At 41.7% G+C, this 22,192-nt stretch overlaps 1 protein-coding gene across 5 annotated transcripts in view; it reads right to left on the bottom strand.

The window, feature by feature from the left end:
* ANKRD17 (ankyrin repeat domain 17) overlaps window positions 1–22,192 on the bottom strand; it is a 107,122-nt gene that overhangs the window by 71,738 nt on the left and 13,192 nt on the right. The window contains exon 1 of one of the 5 annotated variants that reach the window (XM_081166000.1): window positions 11,037–11,179. The exons of the other annotated variants lie outside the window; for them this stretch is intronic. Within the exon in view, the coding sequence (XP_081022126.1) occupies window positions 11,037–11,090 (54 nt within the window). The 5' untranslated portion in view covers window positions 11,091–11,179. Of the gene's footprint in view, window positions 1–11,036; window positions 11,180–22,192 lie in introns of those variants that run through there. 5 annotated transcript variants of the gene reach the window in all.

Below are 22,192 nucleotides of genomic sequence, written 5' to 3' on the forward strand. Positions count from 1 at the left end.
TCTAAGTGAGCACTATGAACATATTGTATGGGATTGCTTATGACCTTGTTGCTTTAAAAAAAAATGGCAGTCACATGGAAGAGCCTTGTATTCAGCCCGGCTGAACAAAGCCTGCCTCCTAATCCATAGTGCAGAATCAACTGTTTAGGACAGGAGTAGGGAACTGGATGCAGCCAGTAGACCAGATCCTGACCCCCCCCCCCAAACTTCCATGAGTCACACAGAGAGAGTGGCAGGTCTCCATGACCTGACATCACCATGGCATCAGTTCAAGTGTTTTCTTTTACAGACCAGCCTGAATTGCAAACAAAATGTTCCTTTGCCCCCAGTTTGATTTCAAACCTTGCAGGCAACGGAAGCAGCTGCCTGCTATTGCAAAGCCCATTTTCTTTGCTGGGGTGGTGTGATTTCAAGTTGGCAGGCAGGCTTTACCTTTTAATGTGACCCACACATGACATGAGGTGTGAGACAACTGAGTGTGGTTTCAGGTAAATAGCTTTGCATGCAAAATTAGGCACAATTTATTTTTCTGGGCCGGTAAAATGTATGTGATTTCTGTAGGACTACCTTCATTTGTGCATTCTTTGACTTGTTTGTTTCGTTGAACTCCTTTGTTACTGGATTATACGGTTGTAAATAGGACCTTATCATGAAGTATGGGTAAGAAACAATTTTAATGAGCAAAGTATAGTGAAATCATCCCTCATCTATACAAGTTTATTTCCTTTAATACAGGATATTCTGTGACCCAAGTAAACACAAATCAAATTCTGCACCAAACACACCACATTTTGAACCCAAATATATGTTCATTAAGCAACATTCTGCAAATATCACATTGTGTATATACGTCTTAAGATTTTACAATTTGGTACGAAATTTTTAAACAATTACTAACTAATGCAAAACAATTTATTTCTCAGAATGCATACAAATGTCAAGCTTTATTCACTACTGCTGCTTTTGTAAAATATGCACCTCACTTTTCTTTTGGCAATGATTAATGAAATGAATGTAAGTGAAAAAATGTGACTTGGGACGGGAGCACCTAGTCATACAAACTATCCCTAAGCAGAAAAGCTCCCATTCTTTTTTCAAAAGCCACCAACATTCTTACATGTATTTAAAGCTGAAAATATAATAGCTAGCTGGAATTCTCAGGAACCTTTGATTGTTGTCAGATTCTGACAGATTCCGCATAAACAGATTATTCAAGTAAATCTTAATACGAAGAAGTGTGCACTGTTAACAACTGCTTTAGCACTAAAATCTACAAAGAAATTTGTGCCTCAGCACTCAAATTTCTACAACTGTGAGGGCAGCATGTAAGTTTTATTGGGATTGTTAACGAAAACCCATAGGCTGCTATAAAAAGCCAGTGTAGGGTTGTTGAATGCAGCATGCAATTTACAAACCCCCATAACTCCCCCAAATTATGCTACACAAATTTGATTCTCATGACAAAATCCAAAATGACAGTTGAGAAAACAAAGAGTTCTTTATATATTGTATAAATAAATGTGGCTGGAATAATAGCTCTCACTAACACAACAGTAAGCCCTGAACTGTGTAATAGAGGGAAGTGTTTTGTCCAGCTCTGACGGCACCATATTTCCTCACTAGAAGATGACAGCAGGGACTTAAGGAGGACCCCTTCTGATTAGCAAGGATCTTCCTAACTGTCCCAACCCCCTGGCAACACCTAATGCAAATTTTACAATTAAAAAGGTGTGCAGACAAATATGTTCTAATTTTGTATCATGTACCCAGCATCCTTCTGGGGCCTAAAGGTAATTTGTTTCCATAGGTCTAAACCACTGGCCTTGTAAGGTGAGTCACACCAGGGCACAGTCATCAGAAAGGTACATCCTAAAAGGAAAAGGAGAAGGAGGAGGAGGAGGAAGAGGAGGAGGAGGAGGAGGAGGAGGAGGAGGAGAGTGAAACCCATTTAAAAGACTGGGGTTGGAGGAAGAACCCAGCCCTAAGACAACTTTAGATGATTGGCCTAGATCACAAGGATTTCCTTTCCATTGTTATAATGAGTGAGTTACTTGCATAGACTTCCAAAATACTGTTTTATAAATTAGAGGGGGGGCGTGCATTATAGAGGTATTGTTATAGTTAGATTAATGGTCTGATAAATGTGTTTTTTAAGAATAGAATTGGCATTAACAATACGAGGCAATACCAAGTGGACCAGCCATTACTTGAGCAATACCATTTAAGCCAAAGTTACATTCCAGTAAGGATTCCACAAATGCCATGGTCGCAATCACAAACAGTGACCATTCCTCCCTGCTCATGAGAGTGATCCTCCCTTCTTCTCTGACTTGAGTGAAATGAGGAGATACGGATAAGGCACAGGCAGGCTTTAAAGTTTACTATTGTTTGTGCTGATTAGCTCACATTCACAAGGTGCATGAGAACATTTGTTCACTTATTTTATCTGCACTAATCAATTGGAAGAAACAGGGGTTCCAGCTTAAAAATTAGTGCTGGGGGATGGAGTAGAATTCAGTTCTCTCTTTCAGTCTGCAAATCACTAAGAAAAACATCTTCAATTCTAATACTTCAGATTCCTGGTATGATCTGTGAGGTACTAAATATATCAAATAAAAAATAAAATACAGTCTCTATACTTCTTCCCTACTTTGATGAGACTCCTAGATTAGGTTAGTGATTTAAGATTTTTGAAGAAAATTCATTCAAAGTAATATAACTTATTTGCAAGATTGTTTAGCTTTCAAACATAAATGTATAGACTGTACTTCAGCTGGCTTAATAAAAGATATTGTTATCCAAATGTTCAACATATATTACAGATCCTATCCATGTTTACTTGGAAGTAAGCACTAGTGAGCTTAATAGTGCTCGCTTCTGAATATAATATGAATTGCAGTTTTAGAATCACATGGTGAAAAGTCCAAGCTTTTACTCAGGAACAGCTGGAATTTAAGAAGTGTTCTATGAATCAGGATACCTGCCACAGATCCTTTTAAACACTTTTTAAACAGTTAAAATCCTTTCAACTCACTGCTTTAAAATAACTTTTTTTAGGCCAATATTATCAACCAATAATTCATGTAAAACTTGCTCAACAGCTTACCAAATTATGGATTTTCTCAGCAGGCATTTAGAGTAAAGTGGCATCTGCTTGTGAAAGCATGACTGTACCATACATATCATGTGTCATGCAAGCCGGCAAAGGAGAAATCCAATCATGAACTATCTTCACCATTATCAGCACGCTAAATGAATAATCCCATACGCTAAAAATAGTTTCATTATAAAATCCAGAGTACAGCTTTTCCAAACCACATGGCCAGAGAGTTTCAACAATCCATCTTGGAAAGACTGCATATGATAAATAGACTCTCGTCTACGAATTCTCATCCAACAAAAAAATGTTAGTCATTCAGGGACTCTGCACTGAGAAACTGACAATTATGTCATTTTAGTAATAACATTTCTTGGTCAGGAAATTAAAACAGGCATCTAAATATCAAAACCCACACATGCACAGCAGTTTGGATTTTGAACCTGAAAATAATTTATGTGTTAAATATGCATGCTTATATAAAATAAATACTTTATGGGGGGGAACCTCTCAAAAGCTGTGAAATGAATCAAAGAATAAAAGTATATAAGCTTTTTCATGTGTTTATCACATTTATCAACTTAGATAAAGCTTGAGTTTACAAAATTCATCAGACTGAGTTATCTGCAGTATGCACATTTACCTGGCAGAAAGTCCCACTGAAGTGTTGGACTTCACTTCTGAACAAATATGCATAAGATTCACAGCATACATTGCACAGCATGGATTTAGCATCAAAAAAAGAGCCTGGGGCAATGCCCACTAGGGGCTCAGTGTCCAAGAATGCACCATCAGAATAAAGTAGTCGTTTTATTTCAAATATCATTTAGATTCACATAGACAAAGGTTAGAATAATTTTATATTAGCTCACACTGATTGTATCCTAGTCCAGTAGTACAAAATGTGTATACTTAGTATTAGGTAGACTAACTCTAAAATGTTTTTTCGTTTCGTACAAGAAAAAACTGTTTTAACTACAGTGGTGCCCCGCAAGACGAATGCCTCGCAAGATGGAAAACTCGCTAGACGAAAGAGTTTTCCGTTTTGGAGGTGCTTCGCAAAACGAATTTCCTATGGGCTTGCTTCGCAAGACGACAATGTCTTGCGAGTTCCTGCTGGGTTTTTTTCCTTTTCCCCGCCTTTTTCTAAGCCGCTAAGCCACTTATCAGCTGATCCGATCAGCAGATAAGCCACTAAAAGCCGCTAATAGCGCTAATCCGCTAATCCATCAATGGGCTTGCTTCGCAAGACGAAAAAACCGCTAGACGAAGAGAATCACAGAACGGATTCTTTTCGTCTTGCGAGGCACCACTGTAATTTGAAGAGTGTACCTGACTCGTACAACTTACACTAAAACATGTCTTTTTCTGCTGATGCACCCACTCAAGGAAGCGATTTTTCATAACATATTATGGTTGTATCCAATCAGACTGAATTAATTCAATGGGTCTACCCTGAGGAGGACTGGCTCTGGATACAACCCTTATCTCCAAACCACTTCTATAATATACAAAGATGTGACAATGAAGAACTGTATACTTAATATTTTAGCACTAGAGGTCAACCCACTAAGAGTATTGTTCTTTCTAACTAACACAATGGTCTGTACATTAAGAAAAAAAACCAAGCTTATAATAGTCACTTATAGCAAGCAATAACTGGTTGTTTGTCTTAAAAGACACAATCAGTGTATCAAAAATAAAATAAAATTATGAGGCAATTTGTCTAGTAAAAAGGCAATGTAGGCCTACTAAATGTTGTAGACACTTGCAAGGCTAGATTGGTGCTTTTGTTATTACATTTCATGAGAATTCAAATACAATTAATATGAATGAAAAATTAAGCATTCACATGCTCGTTTACTTGACTGTACTTCAGAAGCCAGCTGAAAAATCCAAAATCAGTAAAGAATCCCTCTACCAAACTCCCTATCAAAGGGGATGCTCCCAAGATAATAATTTTTTATTAAGTGTTCTAAATGCAACTTGCCTTACAGAAAGGCCCCTCTGTACAACTGTCTGCTTTGTTTGTGTATCAGGACAAATTTCTGTGGGCATAAATAATCCCCAAATAAAATAACCAACTCCCTCATGCTTCCTTCTTGCATTTCTAACATTAGGGCAGAACGGCTTGTTTTGACTACAAGGTTTAGTGTGTTCAGTTATGTGCTTCCCCTCTAGAAAGAACTTTCACATTCCAGCAAGGCAAAGGAGCAAGAAAGGTTTTGTCTTAATCAAAACAGACCTTCAGGAGCAACCTCCACTGCAAAACAAGGAGATGTAGCTAGTGGTAGAAAATACATAAGCACTTCAACATGCCAGATCGGACCAGAAGTCCATCTAGAACAGTATCCTGTTTCATATACTTTGGCCAACCACATGCCTCTGCTAAGTCCACAAGTAGCCTCCTCCCACTGCTGCTCTCCAGCTACTGTCACTCCAGAGGCATACTTCTTCTGAAACTGTAGGTTGCCTACAGCAGCCATAAAGGTAAAGGGACCCCTGACCATTAGGTCCAGTCGTGACCGACTCTGGGGTTGCAGCGCTCATCTCGCTTTATTGGCGAGGGAGCCGGCGTACAGCTTCCAGGTCATGTGGCCAGCATGACTAAGCCGCTTCTGGCGAACCAGAGCAGTGCACGGAAATGCTGTTTACCTTCCCGCCGGAGTGGTGCCTATTTATCTACTTGCACTTTGTCGTGTTTTCGAACTGCTAGGTTGGCAGGAACAGGGACTGAGCAATGGGAGCTCACCCCACTGCGGGGATTCGAACCGACGACCTTCTGATCGGCAAGTCCTAGGCTCTGTGGTTTAACCCACAGCGCCACCCGTGTCCCACGGCAGCCATAGCTACTAGCTATTGATCAACTTTACCTTACATCAGGGGTAGGCAAACTAAGGCCCGGGGGCTGGATCCGGCCCAATCGTCTTCTAAATCCGGCCCATGGATGGTCCAGATATCAGTGTGTTTTTACATGAGTAGACTGTGTCCTTTTATTTAAAATGTATCTCTGGGTTATTTGTGGGGCCTGCCTGGTGTTTTTACATGAGTAGGATGTGTGCTTTTATTTAAAATGCATCTCTGGGTTAGTTGTGGAGCATAGGAATTCGTTCTCCCCGCCCCCCCAAAAATATAGTCCGCCCCCCCAAGGTCTGAGGGACAGTGGACCAGCCCCGTTGAAAAAGTTTGCTGACCCCTGCCTTACATCAACAAACCATTCCCCTTTTACAGTCATCTTATCCAGCGGCTATCATTAACTGCTTTTGGCCAACTTTGAAGTCATGGAATCTGCATCTAGTCACAGTCTTAGGATGGCATGCAGCAGGTCTGTCTTCAACCTTAGGCAAAGCACTGAGTGGATTACTCAAGTAGTAGTAGTACTAGCAGCAGCAGTAGTAAAACTTGTACACCGCCTTTCATCCAAAGATCTTAGGGCAGTTCACCCCATAAAAATACAAAATACAGTGGTGCCTCGCAAGACAAAAAGAATCCGTTCTGTGATTCTCTTCGTCTAGCGGTTTTTTCATCTTGCGAAGCAAGCCCATTGACGGATTAGCGGATTAGCACTATTAGCGGCTTTTAGCAGCTTATCTGCTGATCGGATCAGCTGATAAGCGGCTTAGCGGCTTAGAAAGGGGGGGGAGGAAAAAAAACCAGCAGGAACTCGCAAGACATTGTCGTCTTGCGAAGCAAGCCCATAGGAGATTCGTTTTGCGAAGCACCTCCAAAATGGAAAACCCTTTCATCTAGCGGGTTTTCCGTCTTGCGAGGCATTTGTCTTGCGGGGCACCACTGTAGAAACACAAAATACCTAATAAAAACAAGAACAAGAACAGAACAAACACGTAACACCCTCCCTCCTACAAACACATTTAAATGGGCATTGGATGTCAATCAGCCAAAGGCCTGGCTGAAGAAACAATCTTGCCTAGCGCCTAAAGATGTAAACTGAAGGCATCAGGTAAGCCTCCCTGGGAGAGCGCTTTCCACAATCGAGAAGCCACTGTAGAAAAGGCCCGTTCTCGTGTTGCCACCCTCTGGACCTCTCATGGCGGCATATGAAGAATGGCCTCAGCCAAGTTGGTTCATATGGGGAGTGGTGGTCCATGAGGCATTGTGATCCTGAGCTGTTTAAGGCTTTATAGGTCAAAACCAGCCCTTTGAATTGGGCCTGGAAATTAATTGGCAGCCAGTGAAGTTGGGCCAGGATCAATGTAATATGCTCAAACCGTCTTACCCCAGTGAGCATCCTGGTTGCCGAATTCTGCACCAGCTGAAGTTTCCAAACAATCTTCAGAGGCAGCCCCACCAGGGCCGGATCTAGGTTTGATGAGGCCCTAAGCTACTGAAGGTAATGGGGCCCTTTGTATGTCCAGCTGTCCTTTGCCAACAACAAATTGTCACTGTTTTTTGTGTTGAATATATGCTTTATGGTAATTTATGGACCTACTAGGTATCTAAAGCCATTTGTACATAACAAAATATGTATTTTATCAAAGTAATTGTTGAACTGAAATACAATTAAGAAGTATCCAGGGTTTTTTTCCTTTAAATTTTTTTGGGGGCTTGTTTAGCTTATATGTAAATCCAGCACTGAGCCCCACATATAAAACATTGCAGTCATCTAACCTAGAGGTTACCGAAGCATAAGCAACAGAAGTTAGGCTACCCCTGTTCAGATAGGGGCGCAGCTGGGCCACCAGTCAAAGCTGATGAAAGGCACCCATGCCACTAAGACAAAAAGCCTTCTCTGTCAACCTTCTCCACACCATTTATAGTAGTTTTATTATCCGATTTATTCTAAGAAAAGTATAAACCACTCAACATTTTAAAAATTGCTGATGTACAAAAGAGAACAATGGCAAATAAAACAACCTAAAATCAATATAAAATGCAGTCTTTTTCCTATATCTAAAATAGCCAGCAGGATACTGCCCACGTTTCTAGCATGTGCTGAAACCTCTGTCATGCCCAACTTACCTTTCCCCCCACTAAACTAAGTCCCAAATGCTTTAACCTTAACTCATAGTAAGATGTTCCAACTCATTTCAGCTGTCCTTCTCAGCATTGACAATATCTTTTTTTGTGGTGAGCAACCAGAATTGTACACAGTATTCTAAGTGTGGCTGCACTACAGATTTCTATATGGGCATTACAATACAAGCAGTTTTATTTTCAACTTCTTTCACGATAATCCGCAGCATGAAATTTGCCTTTTTCCATGGCTGCTGCATGCTGGGTTATGGTTTTCAGTAAGCTCATGACCCCAAGATGCCCTTCCTGGCTCAACGCTGCCAATTCATACCCCACCAGTGTATATGTGAAGTTTGGAATTTTTTTGCCCCAATGTGCATTTCTTCACACTTACTGACACTGATCCTCCTTTGCCAGTTTTCATCCGATTTGGGGAGATCATTTTGGAGCTCTCTGCAGAGTGCTTGTGACATCATTTGGTGTCATCCTGGTTCACTGCTTGCCCATCATGCCAGATCATTTACAAACAAGTCAAAAGCATAGCTCCCTGCATAGACACATGGAGGATCGTACTACTTACTCCCATCTATTGTGAAAACTCACAATCTATCACTATTTTCCACTTCCTGTTACTTAACCAGTTACTAGGTTTAAAAGATGACCTGTTTCTACCTTTCAATTCAATAATAATGCTTTCCACCAGTTTAACCATATTCAATGTTAACCTGGCCTGCAATTTCCTGGATCCTTTAAAAATGACGACTATTTTTAAAATTCTCTGACAGGGAATCCACTTTTTGTTAGAAGACCATCAATTTTAAACTCTAGTTCTTTCTGAACTCTCTGCTGAATGCAATCTAGTGAGCTGTTAACTTTTAATTTGTTGATAAGCCCCAAAACTTCATCTCATCAACTGTGTTTGACTCAGTTCATCAGCCTTACATCTTCCTCAGTGAAGAGATTCACAAATAATTCATTCAGCTTTTCTGCAATCACCCTATTGTCTTTTAATACATCTTACACCTCTTTGTCTAATACTCTTAACCTCCTCCCTGGCTGATTTCCTGCTTCTGGTGTGCACCCAAAACCAGGAAGGACCAAAATTACATTCATCTAACTTACATTAACAGAGCAACACAATTAATGGAAGTACCTCCTACTCGTTACACACAATTAAACCCATGGAACGTTACAAAAAAAGACAAGCTTAAAAACGCAAGCTGACTAAAAATATAAATATAAATCTTCATAAATGCAAGTCAACCAACAGTTACTAAGCTAGGAGAGAACTACAGGGGATGGATTCTTGCTATAATTGCTCTGTCACCCATGCTTTTCCCACAAGACATCTGACAGTCGCTGATGTTTTTCACCTGTATACACTTCTCCCTCCCCATGGAGGGAGATTCAGACTGCCTTTACTGATTATCTGGTTAAGGATTTTTTCTGATTGTTTTACTTTACTGCTTGATTCTAATTCTCACACAGTTATTGTATTGTTGTGGGTTAAATACCTAAATCTGCTTCAAGTGTCTTGTGGAATATTTTTAGAAAATAAAAATTACAATGCCAACCCAAGATGTAGTGATAATCCAAGAGCAAGTACTTTGAAGATGTCCTATATTTGGTACCTAAATCTTTAAATGAATTGTAAACTGGGAAGCAGTTTCATAACGTAGTTGCTTCAATCTACCACAACAGTAGATGCACAGCTATGATGCTTACAAACATTTTAGAAACATGGAAAAATCAGCTGCTGTTTTGGAAACTGTAGACGGCATGTACAACTACAAGAGAATTGCTAGCCATGCAGAGGGCACTTAATTGTAAAAGGGAAACTGCATACAAAAATGCTTTCCTACTTTCATTTTCCACGATTTCATCAAGTACATGCATTGCTAAAAAGTATTCCGTAGCACGCTGAAGATTCCGTAGCACCTTTAGAAGCGAACTTCTAAAAAGTCTTGCTTGAGTCAGAGAGGCATTCAGTCATTGGTGTCTGACAACTGTGGGGTGGGGTGGACTATTTTACAGATTCAGATTGAGTAAAAAATTCAGATTAGTTTAAAAAAAATATATTACAGAAGCAGCTTTCATTCTCCAGATCACAGAGGCATAAAACTGCTGCTGCAGTGTCATCCCCAACCACAAAACACACACTCGCTCAATTCCCATCTCTCTCTCTCACTCTCTCTCTCACACAGACTCCAGAAAATGTTCATTGATCATGCAGCACTTTATAATGCGCAGTAGGCCTTTATCTCCTGCACTGCCTCCTCCCAGCTCAGCATTATTGTAACTGAGAATTCTATTAGTCGGCATGCTATAGACATATTTATTTAAAAAAAAACCTGCCAGACCACCCGGCCAAGCTGTCATATTTAAGTAATAACTTGCAAGTCTGCAGTCACTGCACAGTGCATAGGCCATCACCTACTAAGTAAAGACACTGCTAAACAGCACTTCACCTTTAAAACGGCAGTCAAGATGTGGCCGTGTATTTTACTTGGTAATTAATTTTCTGTTGCAGTTGAATCGATGTCAGCACTAACGTTAAAAACAATTCTGCTCCCTCAAAACTGAAACATAAAACATATGTTTTCTTCCAAATAATTAAGTATGTCGGACTCAGAATCTAACATGATTATCTGCCGATGTGCAGCCCCACCTTCTAACGAGTTAATCTAAAGGTCACAAGCAGGCAGGCGTAATGTGAAATCCCGGACTCCTCTTTCTCCCTCCCTCCCCCCCTCTCCCCCCACTGCATATTCCATATCCACAATTTATAAACACTGAATGTTCCATTCTCGACTGATCTAGCTGCACTGCAAGTTAATCTTAGCACATCACACACGTAACAAGGACTCTGTGACTTGCCTTAAAGCACAGCGTCGCCTGAAAGGGACTTTTTAAAATTATCGGCTTTCAAATGCACCCTGCAATATGCAAAAAAAGCAAGCCCTACCTCAAGAATGTCTTCTAAAACATACGCTTCCATTTCAGCCGCTGTCTCCACCATGTTTTATCAAACTGCCATGATTCTTACTGCACTATGATTAGATCACTGCCAGTAGGAACACTCCTCTGTGTCAGCAAGGGAACAGGAAATGGAATGTTCTATTATACCCCTCAAGCAGCTTTACTGCTGGCAAACCAGGGATCTACCAACAGAGCAGGGGTGACTCACTGGATATCTTTTTTTAAAGACACAGCTGCTCTTTTCTGGAAGCACACAAAGCAAACACAAATAGATTTTTCTTATTTTGCAATATCCTTTTCTGGACGTGCGTTTGAATTGGAAATAGAAAGCCAACTCTTCTTCTTCTTTTTAAAAAACCAAACCATCCTGGTTTACCATTTTTTAAAACTTAATTGCAATTCACCTGCACCCAAGAATCCTGCATGCTGTTCTGCTTAGCTCTGTTAGAATACCGGACACTGAATGAATCTGTGCTTAATAAATATCTGTGACAAATTTCCAATACTCTGCTCATCCATTACAGCAAACGACAGAAAATGCCTGAGTCTTCTAAAACATGAATATTCACGTGTTTACATGGGAAAGCTCCCTTCCTAAGATTATTTCATACCTAACACAAGCTGACCTACAGAATAATACAAACACCGCCTCTCTGCAACAAACCTAAGTAATCTCAGAGCTTTATGTACTCTGCAGTGGAAAAGTTTAAAATTCTGTGCCCAGGCAATGCATTATTCTACAGTACGAAAAAGCAAAACTCAGTTGCATCATCTAGTAATAAGGGCTTATGAAGACAAAGTACATGCACTTCGCTAAGGGACTAAAAAAACTAATACAGTATATTTCCTGAGGGATCTATTTAAGAGGCATCTGGTCAATCTACTGCCATTCCAGAATGCACATGAGATATTAGTACCACACTTATCTATATATGGCATAAAGGTGAAAACTAGCTTCTTCTTTTCCTTATAATATTTCACTATTGTTTTATTGGGAAGTTTGTACAGTATTGAGGTATTTCTGATTGATGCCATAAAGTACGACATAAATTCTGAATCAGGAAAAATCCATTTTTACAAGTTCTGAAAAGAGGGGGGAAGACACAAGAGAAGAGAGATTACCATATTTTTCGCTCTATAAGACGCACCAGACCACAAGACACACCTAGTTTTTGGAGGAGGAAAACAAGAAAAAAATATTCTGAATCTCAGAAGCTAGAACAGCAAGAGGGATCGCTGCGCAGTGAAAGCAGCAATCCCTCTTGCTGTTCTGGCTTCTGGGATAGCTGCGCAGCCTGCATTCGCTCCATAAGACGCACACACATTTCCCCATACTTTTTAGGAGGAAAAAAGTGAGTCTTATAGAGCAAAAAATATGGTATTTATACAAAGTCAGTCCCGGTAGTGTTGAAGGACCCTTGATTTCCAACTCAGACTTAGCATAAATAGGCACTTTAGTTCATTGCCAGTAAGGTACAGGGACCCCTGACCATTAGGTCCAGTCGTGGCCGACTCTGGGGTTGCAGCGCTCATCTCGCTTTATTGGGCAAGGGAGCCGGCGTACAGCTTCCAGGTCATGTGACCAGCATGACTAAGCCGCTTCTGGTGAACCAGAGCAGCACATGGAAACGCCGTTTACCTTCCCGCCAGAGCGGTACCTATTTATCTACTTGCACTCTGACGTGCTTTCAAACTGCTAGGTTGGCAGGAGCAGGGACCGAGCAACGGGAGCTCACCCGGTCGCGGGGATTCGAACCACCGACCTTCTGATCGACAAGTCCTAGGCTCTGTGGTTTAACCCACAGCGCCAGCTGCGTCCCTTCATTGCCAGTACCATGCAAGAATATCCCAAAGTGAGCCTTCTCCATGCTGTCCTAACAGCTAAGAGCACGTAAAGGTTAAGAGGCTGTCCCTGAAAAGAGGAACGAAACAGTCCCAAGGCTCACCTCCAGAATGCCAAAACAAGTGTCAAGCAAGGCTACATTCTGGAGGCTGTATGAAAAGTTCCTTCCTGCTGCCTACAGCCTCTAGCATTGCAACAGTTACAACACATTGACTGAACACAGCGCTGTCTAAGGCAAGGCTGCATTCTGAAAGCTGTGAGGCAACTCTTCCTTCTAGACCTAGATTGCAATCCAATGCATGTTTATTTGGGTTATCCCAGGCTTAAAATCTGAGGCAGACAGAACCTGGGCATTTCCAGTCTCAGGAAGAGAAGAAAAGAAACTTGGAAAAGGATAGACTACTGGGGGGCAGGGGGCAGGGGGCAGAGAGAAGAAGAGATGAGATGAGCAACTGTAATCCGTAGCCTTATATACAAGGCTCCATTAACAGCATTCTACGATTATGAAAAACAGAATTAGGAAACAGAATAACCAAATTCATAATGATTTCCATACTGTCTGAATGGCCATTTTCTGGATTTGAAGTAGGGTTGCATGCCTAAAAACACATCTAATTAACTTCTGCAACCCTTATCTTCTGGAAGCGATTTAAAGGGCACATATTTGTCAAGAATACTAATTGCATCAATGAGAGTTTAAAGGGTGGTTTGCTGCCAACACTTGCTAATTAGGATTGACATGATAGTTGCAACATCATTTTAAACACTCTTCTGTCCAATATTTACATGTATTGGAGGACGTGATCAATTTCTGTGGGAAAAGAAGGGGGAAATATTTGCTGCTGTGAAAGAGATGCGGTTCTAATAAACATTTCACTGGATTCCACAGAGAATTATTGGGTTGTAGCCAATGTTAGTCCCTCTCAGAGTAGACCTATTGAAATTAACGATTTACTTGGGTCCATTACTTCTAATGGGCCTGCTCTGAGTAAAAGTTGAATATAATCCATCATTTCTATTTATAGGACATTTTGACCACTCATTCTCCAAAGTAGGGAGGAGAATATGAGATATTGCATTGAGGAAAAACACAGTGAGATAGGTACCTCATGTCAAGTTAAAGCATGAACCCTTCCCTCCCCAGATTCTGTCCATGGTCACTAACAAGTGATGTCTCAAAGTTCCAGAGATAGGGTCCTAATTTATACCAGGTCTTAACGATTATCCATGTTTTGCCTTATGGTCAACCCCTAGCTGGCAGGACAACCTGAGTCTCAGGCACAAAGCCTTCTCCATCACACTTCCCAAAGCAGTAATTTTAAGGATTACAAAAAAAAACCTGGACCTTAGATGCTCATGGCACATGCTCTATTTGTGAGTTGCTTGCAACTTGTTTTTACATGCCAACTTATCAGTAGCCTAATGCAGCCTTGCCATATGAAACTTGCCTGCACCCCTGGGGCAAGCAGCAATTGCATCAGGTGAACGTCAAGTGGCAAACAACACAGCTCTTCTCCTCTTGCCTTGAAAAGAAATAAACCAGGAACAGTGAATAACTGGACGGTGATCTATATACCACCTTGTATTTAACACAGGGCAGCACTAAGGCTGCTGCATATGCAAATTGAGACAGGAAAAAAGTTCAAGGAAAGCGCCCCCCTAGTCACTTTCACCATGGCAAGCGATCCATTGGAGTAAGTGTGATGAGGAGTCCCAGCCTTCTACTTTCGCTCAGGGCTAGGGAGGGGAAGTGCAACACCCCTGCAGTACTGAATCTAGGAGCACAGGTCAGTTACAAAGAAAATCCTTGCCCTTGAGAATGACAGCTTTGGTGGTGGGGGCACTCAGAATGCCCGCCCATCCAGTGCCAATATAGGGTCCAACTTGGGACTGCCCACTCTGGCATCAAGCACAAAGCACTGGAGAGCTCAGATAGCCTACCTGCTTAACACAAAAATAAACTCTAACCTCTCTCTTTGGCTCTATGGAAAGAATCTGGGGGTAGTTGACTGGATGCTAGATAGCCAGTGTTCCAACTTCCCCTGACTCCACACCGCAACAACTTACTCAAGCTCGGACCTGAAGTAAAGGCATCATCCACACAGTTGAACAAACATGGAGATGATCCACATTTCTTACTTCTCCAGCTTCACACTTGGTAGTATGGGGAGGCAGCGTCCCTGATACTGTTCACGGGTGCAGTGTGAAGCCAAAGGGAAGGGGAAGGGAAGCCAAAGGGAAGGGGAAGGGAAGCCAAAGGGAAGGGGAAGGGAAGGTTCTGGCATCCACAAGTTTTGGCTGGAAAACTAAATTTGTGGAGCCGTGAGTATTTCAACTTCCCACTGCAATCATGCTTGTGCATACACCTCAGTGTCCTTCTGCTTTAATGTTGACTAGCCCTTTTAAGGCAGCTGAAGGGCAGAGAGATCTTCCCCTGTGTTCAGTCTCCTACTCTCTCTCTCTATATATATAAATATATGGACAATAAGCACAGGAATCTATCTGCTTTGTCACTTCCCAAGGATTGTGGGAAGTACCAGCAATGGACAGGAGAGCTCAGCAGTAAGGCAACTGATTTGCACGTTGAATATTACAGGTTCAATCCCAAACATCTCCAGGTATGGCGAGGGGAGACCCTAATCTGAAACTCTGGAAAGCTGCTGTATACAACAAATGGTTCAATGGTATGACTCAGCACTAGGGAGATTCCTATGTTCCTCATTAAGTGCAAGACTGATATATTAAACAAGTTCACATGGTGTGAAATAGTCAAGAAAGAATTTTCTGACTTCACAAATAACAGCAAAACCATGGTTTAGTCATCAGGAGCATGGCTCAGGCTTACATATTCTTTATTCCCTCCCTCACCCTCTTGGTTTGAACAAACCATAGTTGGTCTCTAACACTGAACTAGAAGCCATAAAGCTATGGCTTCCAGTTCTGCATTGCAGGCCAACTGTGGTTTGTGAAAACAAATGTAAATGGCGAACTGTCATTTACCCAACCTGGAAAGGAAAGGAGAGCACCTGAAGAGTGCAGACCTGAGGCACAGCCCTGAAACCATGGTTTGCTATTTTAGGTGTACATTCTGCAGGGAAACCTGGGTTTACTGCTACATATTGTACAAAATGGCCCTAAGAAGACGAGACCAAGTAGCACATATAAACCCAGCAAATCTTACATAAATTTATGCAAAAAGGATGCAACAGACACCATACCAGACTGGAATAGGCAGAACAAGATAGGGTGATGTAACCAGTGGGCCTCAGGCACCACCTTGCAAGACCAAACAAGCCAGCTGTTACGAGGCTGCATGGACATAAAGACACAGGGAGTCATTAAGTAATGAGACCTACCTTCCCTTGCTACATTCTCACTGTACATCTAAGAGTGCAAAGCTCTCATGCTAGAAGAAGCTCACATAGCACCAGAACAAAGCAAGAGAAGAAGAAGAAAGCAGAATGGACTGCCTGGCTTTTCCATCTCAGAACGAAATATTCTTTTTTTCAAAAAATATTTTTTTATTGGAAATTTTATTTACAACATAACACAAACCCCCCACCCCCCAACACAGAAATCCACCCCATCAGACACAAACATAACAAACAACAAGCATAATTTACAACAATACAAACAACCAAATAAAAGACTTCCTTTATCCTGTTTCTGGCATCCTTATTTACTTTTTATAAGCTGTTTCCTTTATGAATAATTATTAAGATTTTTCTTTTTTTCTTTTTTTTATAATTTTTTTATTGGTTTTACAGAATTTTTAAAACAATACAAACATATAAAAAGACATACAAACACGTATAGTTTCATGACCTTTTTTTCATAAACCTTGTTTCTCTGACTCCCCCATACCTCCCCTTTCTGCATCCCAATGTCCAAAGTTTTTCAGCAACTTCTAAATAATTCTATCAAAGATATATCTTCCTAATCTTTCCTTCAATCTAATCTTATATCGCTGTAACCCTTTCTTTCTCAAAACCTCGGCGTTTTAACATTCATCAAGTTTATAATAGTCCTTAAGATAGATTTTAAATTTCTTCCATTCTTCTTTTCTAATTATAACTTAAATATCCACAAAGTCTCCTGCAGACATTAATCGAAACAAGTCCAGGTATGAATTTTACGGCACTGTTTTGTGAAGCATTCTCTGCATTTCCCCCCGTGCTTTTTGAAACTCTTGTCTAGTGTGATCTCTAATTGCCTCTGTTAATCTAGCCAGTTCAATATACTCTAACAGTTTGTCTTGCCATTCCATTTTTGTTGGCACAATCTCTTTTTTCCAGTTTTTAGCAATTAGGATCCTTGCCGCTCCTGTAGCATAGAGGAATATTTTCTGATCTTCTCTTGCTATACCTGCATCCGTTATCCCTAGTAGAAAAGTTTCTGTATTTTTTATAAAGCTATACTTAAACATTTTTTTAAGCTCGTCATATACTATGTTCCAGAAGCTTTTGATTTTTTCACAGGTCCACCATACATGTACAAAATATTCTTATGCCTGTTCCTTGTGCAACTGAAGCATATACAGGACAAACAGGAAGACTTTACTGACTCTAGTCCCCAACTGTAGGGGGCTGCTTCCTCTCCTCAGGTGCACCAACCCTATGGGGCTGAGGTGGGCAAAGGAGGCTGAGCATGGAGCCAAGAGCGATACAGGTTCAGTGACTGGCTCCACATAAACGCGAAAGAGGAGCCGCTGGCCACTGAAGCCGCACCACGCTGGGCTCTGCGCTCAGCCTCCTCCTGATTATATGATGCTGTGTGCTACACGCACATGACGTTACACACACACATGACGCAGCATACATAATGTCACACATGCGTGACATGTGCCATCGCCTCCCAGTCTTGGGCGCAAGTTGGCGCCCCTCCCTCTCCTTGAAAATATTCCATTCCATTCATTTTTTTAGACTGCAAACCTGAGAACAGAGGCTGTTATAGATGACCTCTGAAATCTTCTCTTTGTTTTGGCTGAATTGTGGGATAACAATACTTTAAATAAAATAAATAAAATGATTATGATTAAGAATGAGTTGTAAGCTTTTCTACTATGTTCCTTCCGTCGCTGCTGCAAACAGTTTCAAAATTACTATAGACTGCAGGTTATGCTGGAAATTGGGGGTGGGATGGGGGAGTTCAACACAACGTTGTTGGAGTTTTTTCCAGGTCATAACTGGAGCCAGGTAATTACATGCTTCCAACAAACGATACAGAGAACCCTGAAGTCTGTCAGATATTAAATCCAACATACTTTGTACATACAGTGGTACCTGTGGATACAAACGGGATCCGTTCCGGAGCCCCGTTCGCATCCTGAGTAGAATGTAACACACGACTGCGCATCTGCACGGGTCGCGTTTTGCCGCTTCTGCGCATGACGTCATTTTGAGCATCTGCACATGTGCGAGCAGCGAAAGCTGAAAGTAACATGTTCCGTTACTTCCGGGTCACCGCGGAGTGTAACTTGAAAGCGCTCAACCTGAAGCATATTCAACCCGAGGTATGACTGTACTGTGTGCAAAAGAAAATGGCAACTACATTAAAGCCAGTGTGGATGCCAAAACCAGCAACTACACACATCTCTCTCTCCCCATACCCAACCCCACATCAATTATGTTTAAAGCAAAATGCATCATGGGACTTCATCCCTTAAGAATTCTGGGCCAGGCAAATGGCCCAGTCCAGCGTTCTGTTCTCACAATGGCCATCCTGATGGGAAACTTGCAAGCAGGAGATGAGCACCAGGGCCTTCTCCCCTCCTGCAGTTTCCAGCAACTATTTGCTACACATCCAAGATGTCAGCTATCTTAGTATTACAAATTGCTTGGCAATGAAAGTTGGTTCTCACCGCATTCTTCTCACTACAGCTACTATTACACTACCCCAGTCTTGCAGCTGTGCCACTGCCCCCACCCCTTGGCAGCACTATGGTCGCTATACATTATCTACTCAGATATTTTAAGGATCAGGGGGCTCTTTCCTCTTTCCCTTTCCGTATAAATCTCCACTAAAAGGAAGAACACATTGATTTATTAACTACAGGAGGAATTCAATAGCTACTAACTGCCTAGAATGGCAAGGAAACCTTCACTGTAGGACAAGGAAAGGCTTCCATCTTAGGACAGGGAGTTGAACTGAATGGACCAAGGCATTCACCCCAAATCTTAATGTGTAATTTTAAATTAAAAATAAAATAAAACGGGAGAACAGCATGGCAAAGGATTGGCAGAAACATGTCACTTCTGATGTCAGCTTCCCTCCACTATTTTAGTTAAATGCTTTATTTACATGTTTGTTTTGAGAATAAAACCTGAAGTTGTAACCATTCCGGAAGAGAAAGCAATTTTATCCATGGTTTCAGTGTTTCTGTGAAAGACCAACAAAGCCGGGTGAACCATTATTTTTTTACTCAAGACATAAGTGTCATTTTTACCTTTTACTTTACAGTGGAGCCTCCAGATACAAACTTAATTCAATCCGGGGGTTCGTACTTACCCCGAAAAGTCCGTATCCAGAGGTGCCACTTCTGCGCACACGCAATAGAACGCTTCTGCGCATGCACGAAGAGCACTTCTGCGCATGCTCATGGGGCGAACCTGGAAGTATATACTTCTGGGTTTGCCGTGTTCGCAACCCAAAATTACATTACCCGAAGCTAACGTAACCCAAGGTACCACTGTATTTTGTCAAGCTTGAGCATCATATGGGGTTCAACAGCACTTGTGAAATTATTAGTGCTGAAATTATTAATACAACAGGCATAGGCAAACTCGCCCCTCCAGATGTTTGGGGACTACAACTCCCATCATCCCTAGCTAACAAACCAGTGGTCAGGAATGATGGGAGTTGTGGTCTCAAAACATCTGGAGGGCCGAGTTTGCCTATGCCTGTGGTTCAAGGTCAGCATGGAACCAAACTAAGAATCGCATTTGCTATTTTTATTTCTCTAGCTCCAAAGCAATGGAATATATTGACTTCATTCACTAAATAAATAGATGCTATTTATTACTCCAATCAAAGCAGTCTTGGCTCTCTCTTATTAACTCTTTAAAGAAAGTACAGGGGTGGGGTCAGGGAGAAAAGCTGGGGGGACTTCCTAAATATTTTCTCTATACAATGATGTCATCATCAGCATGTATACTAAAAATGATATCACATCTTCAGATGCCTTTACTTATATGGCCAAAATGCCAGCACCATGTTACTACAGCAAGTTTTCCGAATCTTGGGTCCACAGATGATGTTGGACTACAACTCCCATCAGCTCCAGCCAGCATGGTCAATGGTTGGAAATGATGGTCATTGTAGTCCAACAACATTTGGGGCCTCAAGAAGGAGAAAGGTTGTGTAACTGGAGGAATATATCAGCATGCTTTGAGAGGAGCGGTAGGAACTGCCATGTTCAAATATATAAAAGGATGTCACATAGAGGAGGGAGAAAGGTTATTTTCTGTTGCTCCAGAGAAGTGGACACAGAGCAATGGATCCAAACTACAAGAAAGAAGATTCCACCTAAACATTAGGAAGAACTTCCTGACAGTAAGAGCTGTTCGACAGTGGAATTTGCTGCCAAGGAGTGTGGTGGAGTCTCCTTCTTTGGAGGTCTTTAAGCAGAGGCTTGACAACCATATGTCAGGAGTGCTCTGATGGTGTTTCCTGCTTGGCAGGGGGTTGGACTCGATGGCCCTTGTGGTCTCTTCCAACTCTATGATTCTATGATTCTATGAACTGAGGTTTGCCAAGGACAAAAGTTTAAAGAGTAAATGTTCATGTTCAATGGGCACAGAATGCTGACAAGCCAAACGGAATAAAGGGAACTATTTATTTACAACATTATTTACAACATCCTACCTCCAAGAAGCTCTGAGTGATACTCATTGGCTCTCCCCCACAACGCCCCCCCTGCTTTTATCCTCCCATACCAGTGAAAGGTAAAAAGATAAAGGTAAAGGACCCCTGACAGTTGAGTCCAGTCGCGAACGACTTTGGGGTTGCGGCGCTCATCTCGCTTTACTGGCCAAAGGAGCCGACGTTTGTTCGCAGACAGTTTTTCTGGGTCATGTGGCCAGCATGACTAAGCCGCTTCTGGCGAACCAGAGCAGCGCACGGAAACGCCATTTACCTTCCTGCCGGAGCGGTACCTATTTATCTACTTTAACTTTGATGTGCTTTCGAACTGCTAGGTTGGCAGGAGCAGGGACTGAGCAACGGGAGCTCACCCCGTCATGGGGATTCGAACCGCCAACCTTCCGATTGGCAAGCCCTAGGCACAGTGGTTTAGACCCGCGTCCAGTGAAAGGTAGGAAAGGCTTAAAGACAGCAGATGGCATTGAGCAACTAAAGGAGCTTCATGACTGATTATGAACTGGAATCCAGCCCAATAAGCTGAACCTCAATAGTTACAAATACAGTCATACCTCGGGTTACAGATGCTTCAGGTTGCACGTTTTCGGGTTGCCCACCACACCAAACCCTGAAGTACCGGAATGGGTTACTTCCGCGTTTCGGCGCTTGCGCATGCGCAGAAACACTAAATCGCACTCTGCACATAAGACCCACCCGTGCGCAGACGCGCCACTGCAGGTTGCAAACGTGCCTCCCGCATGGATCACATTCGCAACCAAGCGTCCACTACAGAGTTTTCTGTCATCTTGACGGAAAGTGGGGTAAAAGGACAGAGCAACATAATTTTGTTGCCAGCCAATCTTTGCTGCTGCAAAGGTGGTGGATCCAAGTTTCAAATGCAGAAACGTAAATGAGCATAGCACTGCTTCTGCATTTGAATGGATTACAAACCAAGAAGCACAGTTAGGGTTTGGTGTTCGAAAGGTATTTTCATACGTTGCAGAGAACAGAAGAACATCTTCAGGTATTCAGCCAAGGAATGCAGTCTGGAATTCTACCAAGGATATCCCTCCTGCAAAATGATGGCAAAACCTCTGCACAACATAGCCTCTGTACTCAGTGGCACAGCTGCAAATAAAACGTCTTAAATGTGTTGTAAACATGACACTAGATGGCAACAGCGAGCTATGCAAAATTCAATGTATTTTTCACAGCGATTTTGTGTGTGTGTAGAAAGACACCCAATTGGGGGGGGGGGGGCTGACATATGAAATGGTAGAAGCTTGTTTCAGTTTGGGCAAACCTTCAGACTTTAGAAGGCCATGATAAACATGATAGCAAATACAAAGAAACAGAAACAGATAATGATAGTGTAGAAAAAGAGACTGATTAAATTTCATGTTGTGTTCACTGAAACTTATTTCCCCTCTTTTTCTCATCTC

Source organism: Podarcis bocagei, assembly GCF_964188305.1.
Source record: "Podarcis bocagei genome assembly, chromosome: 13".
Classification (NCBI taxonomy): Eukaryota; Metazoa; Chordata; class Lepidosauria; order Squamata; family Lacertidae; genus Podarcis; species Podarcis bocagei.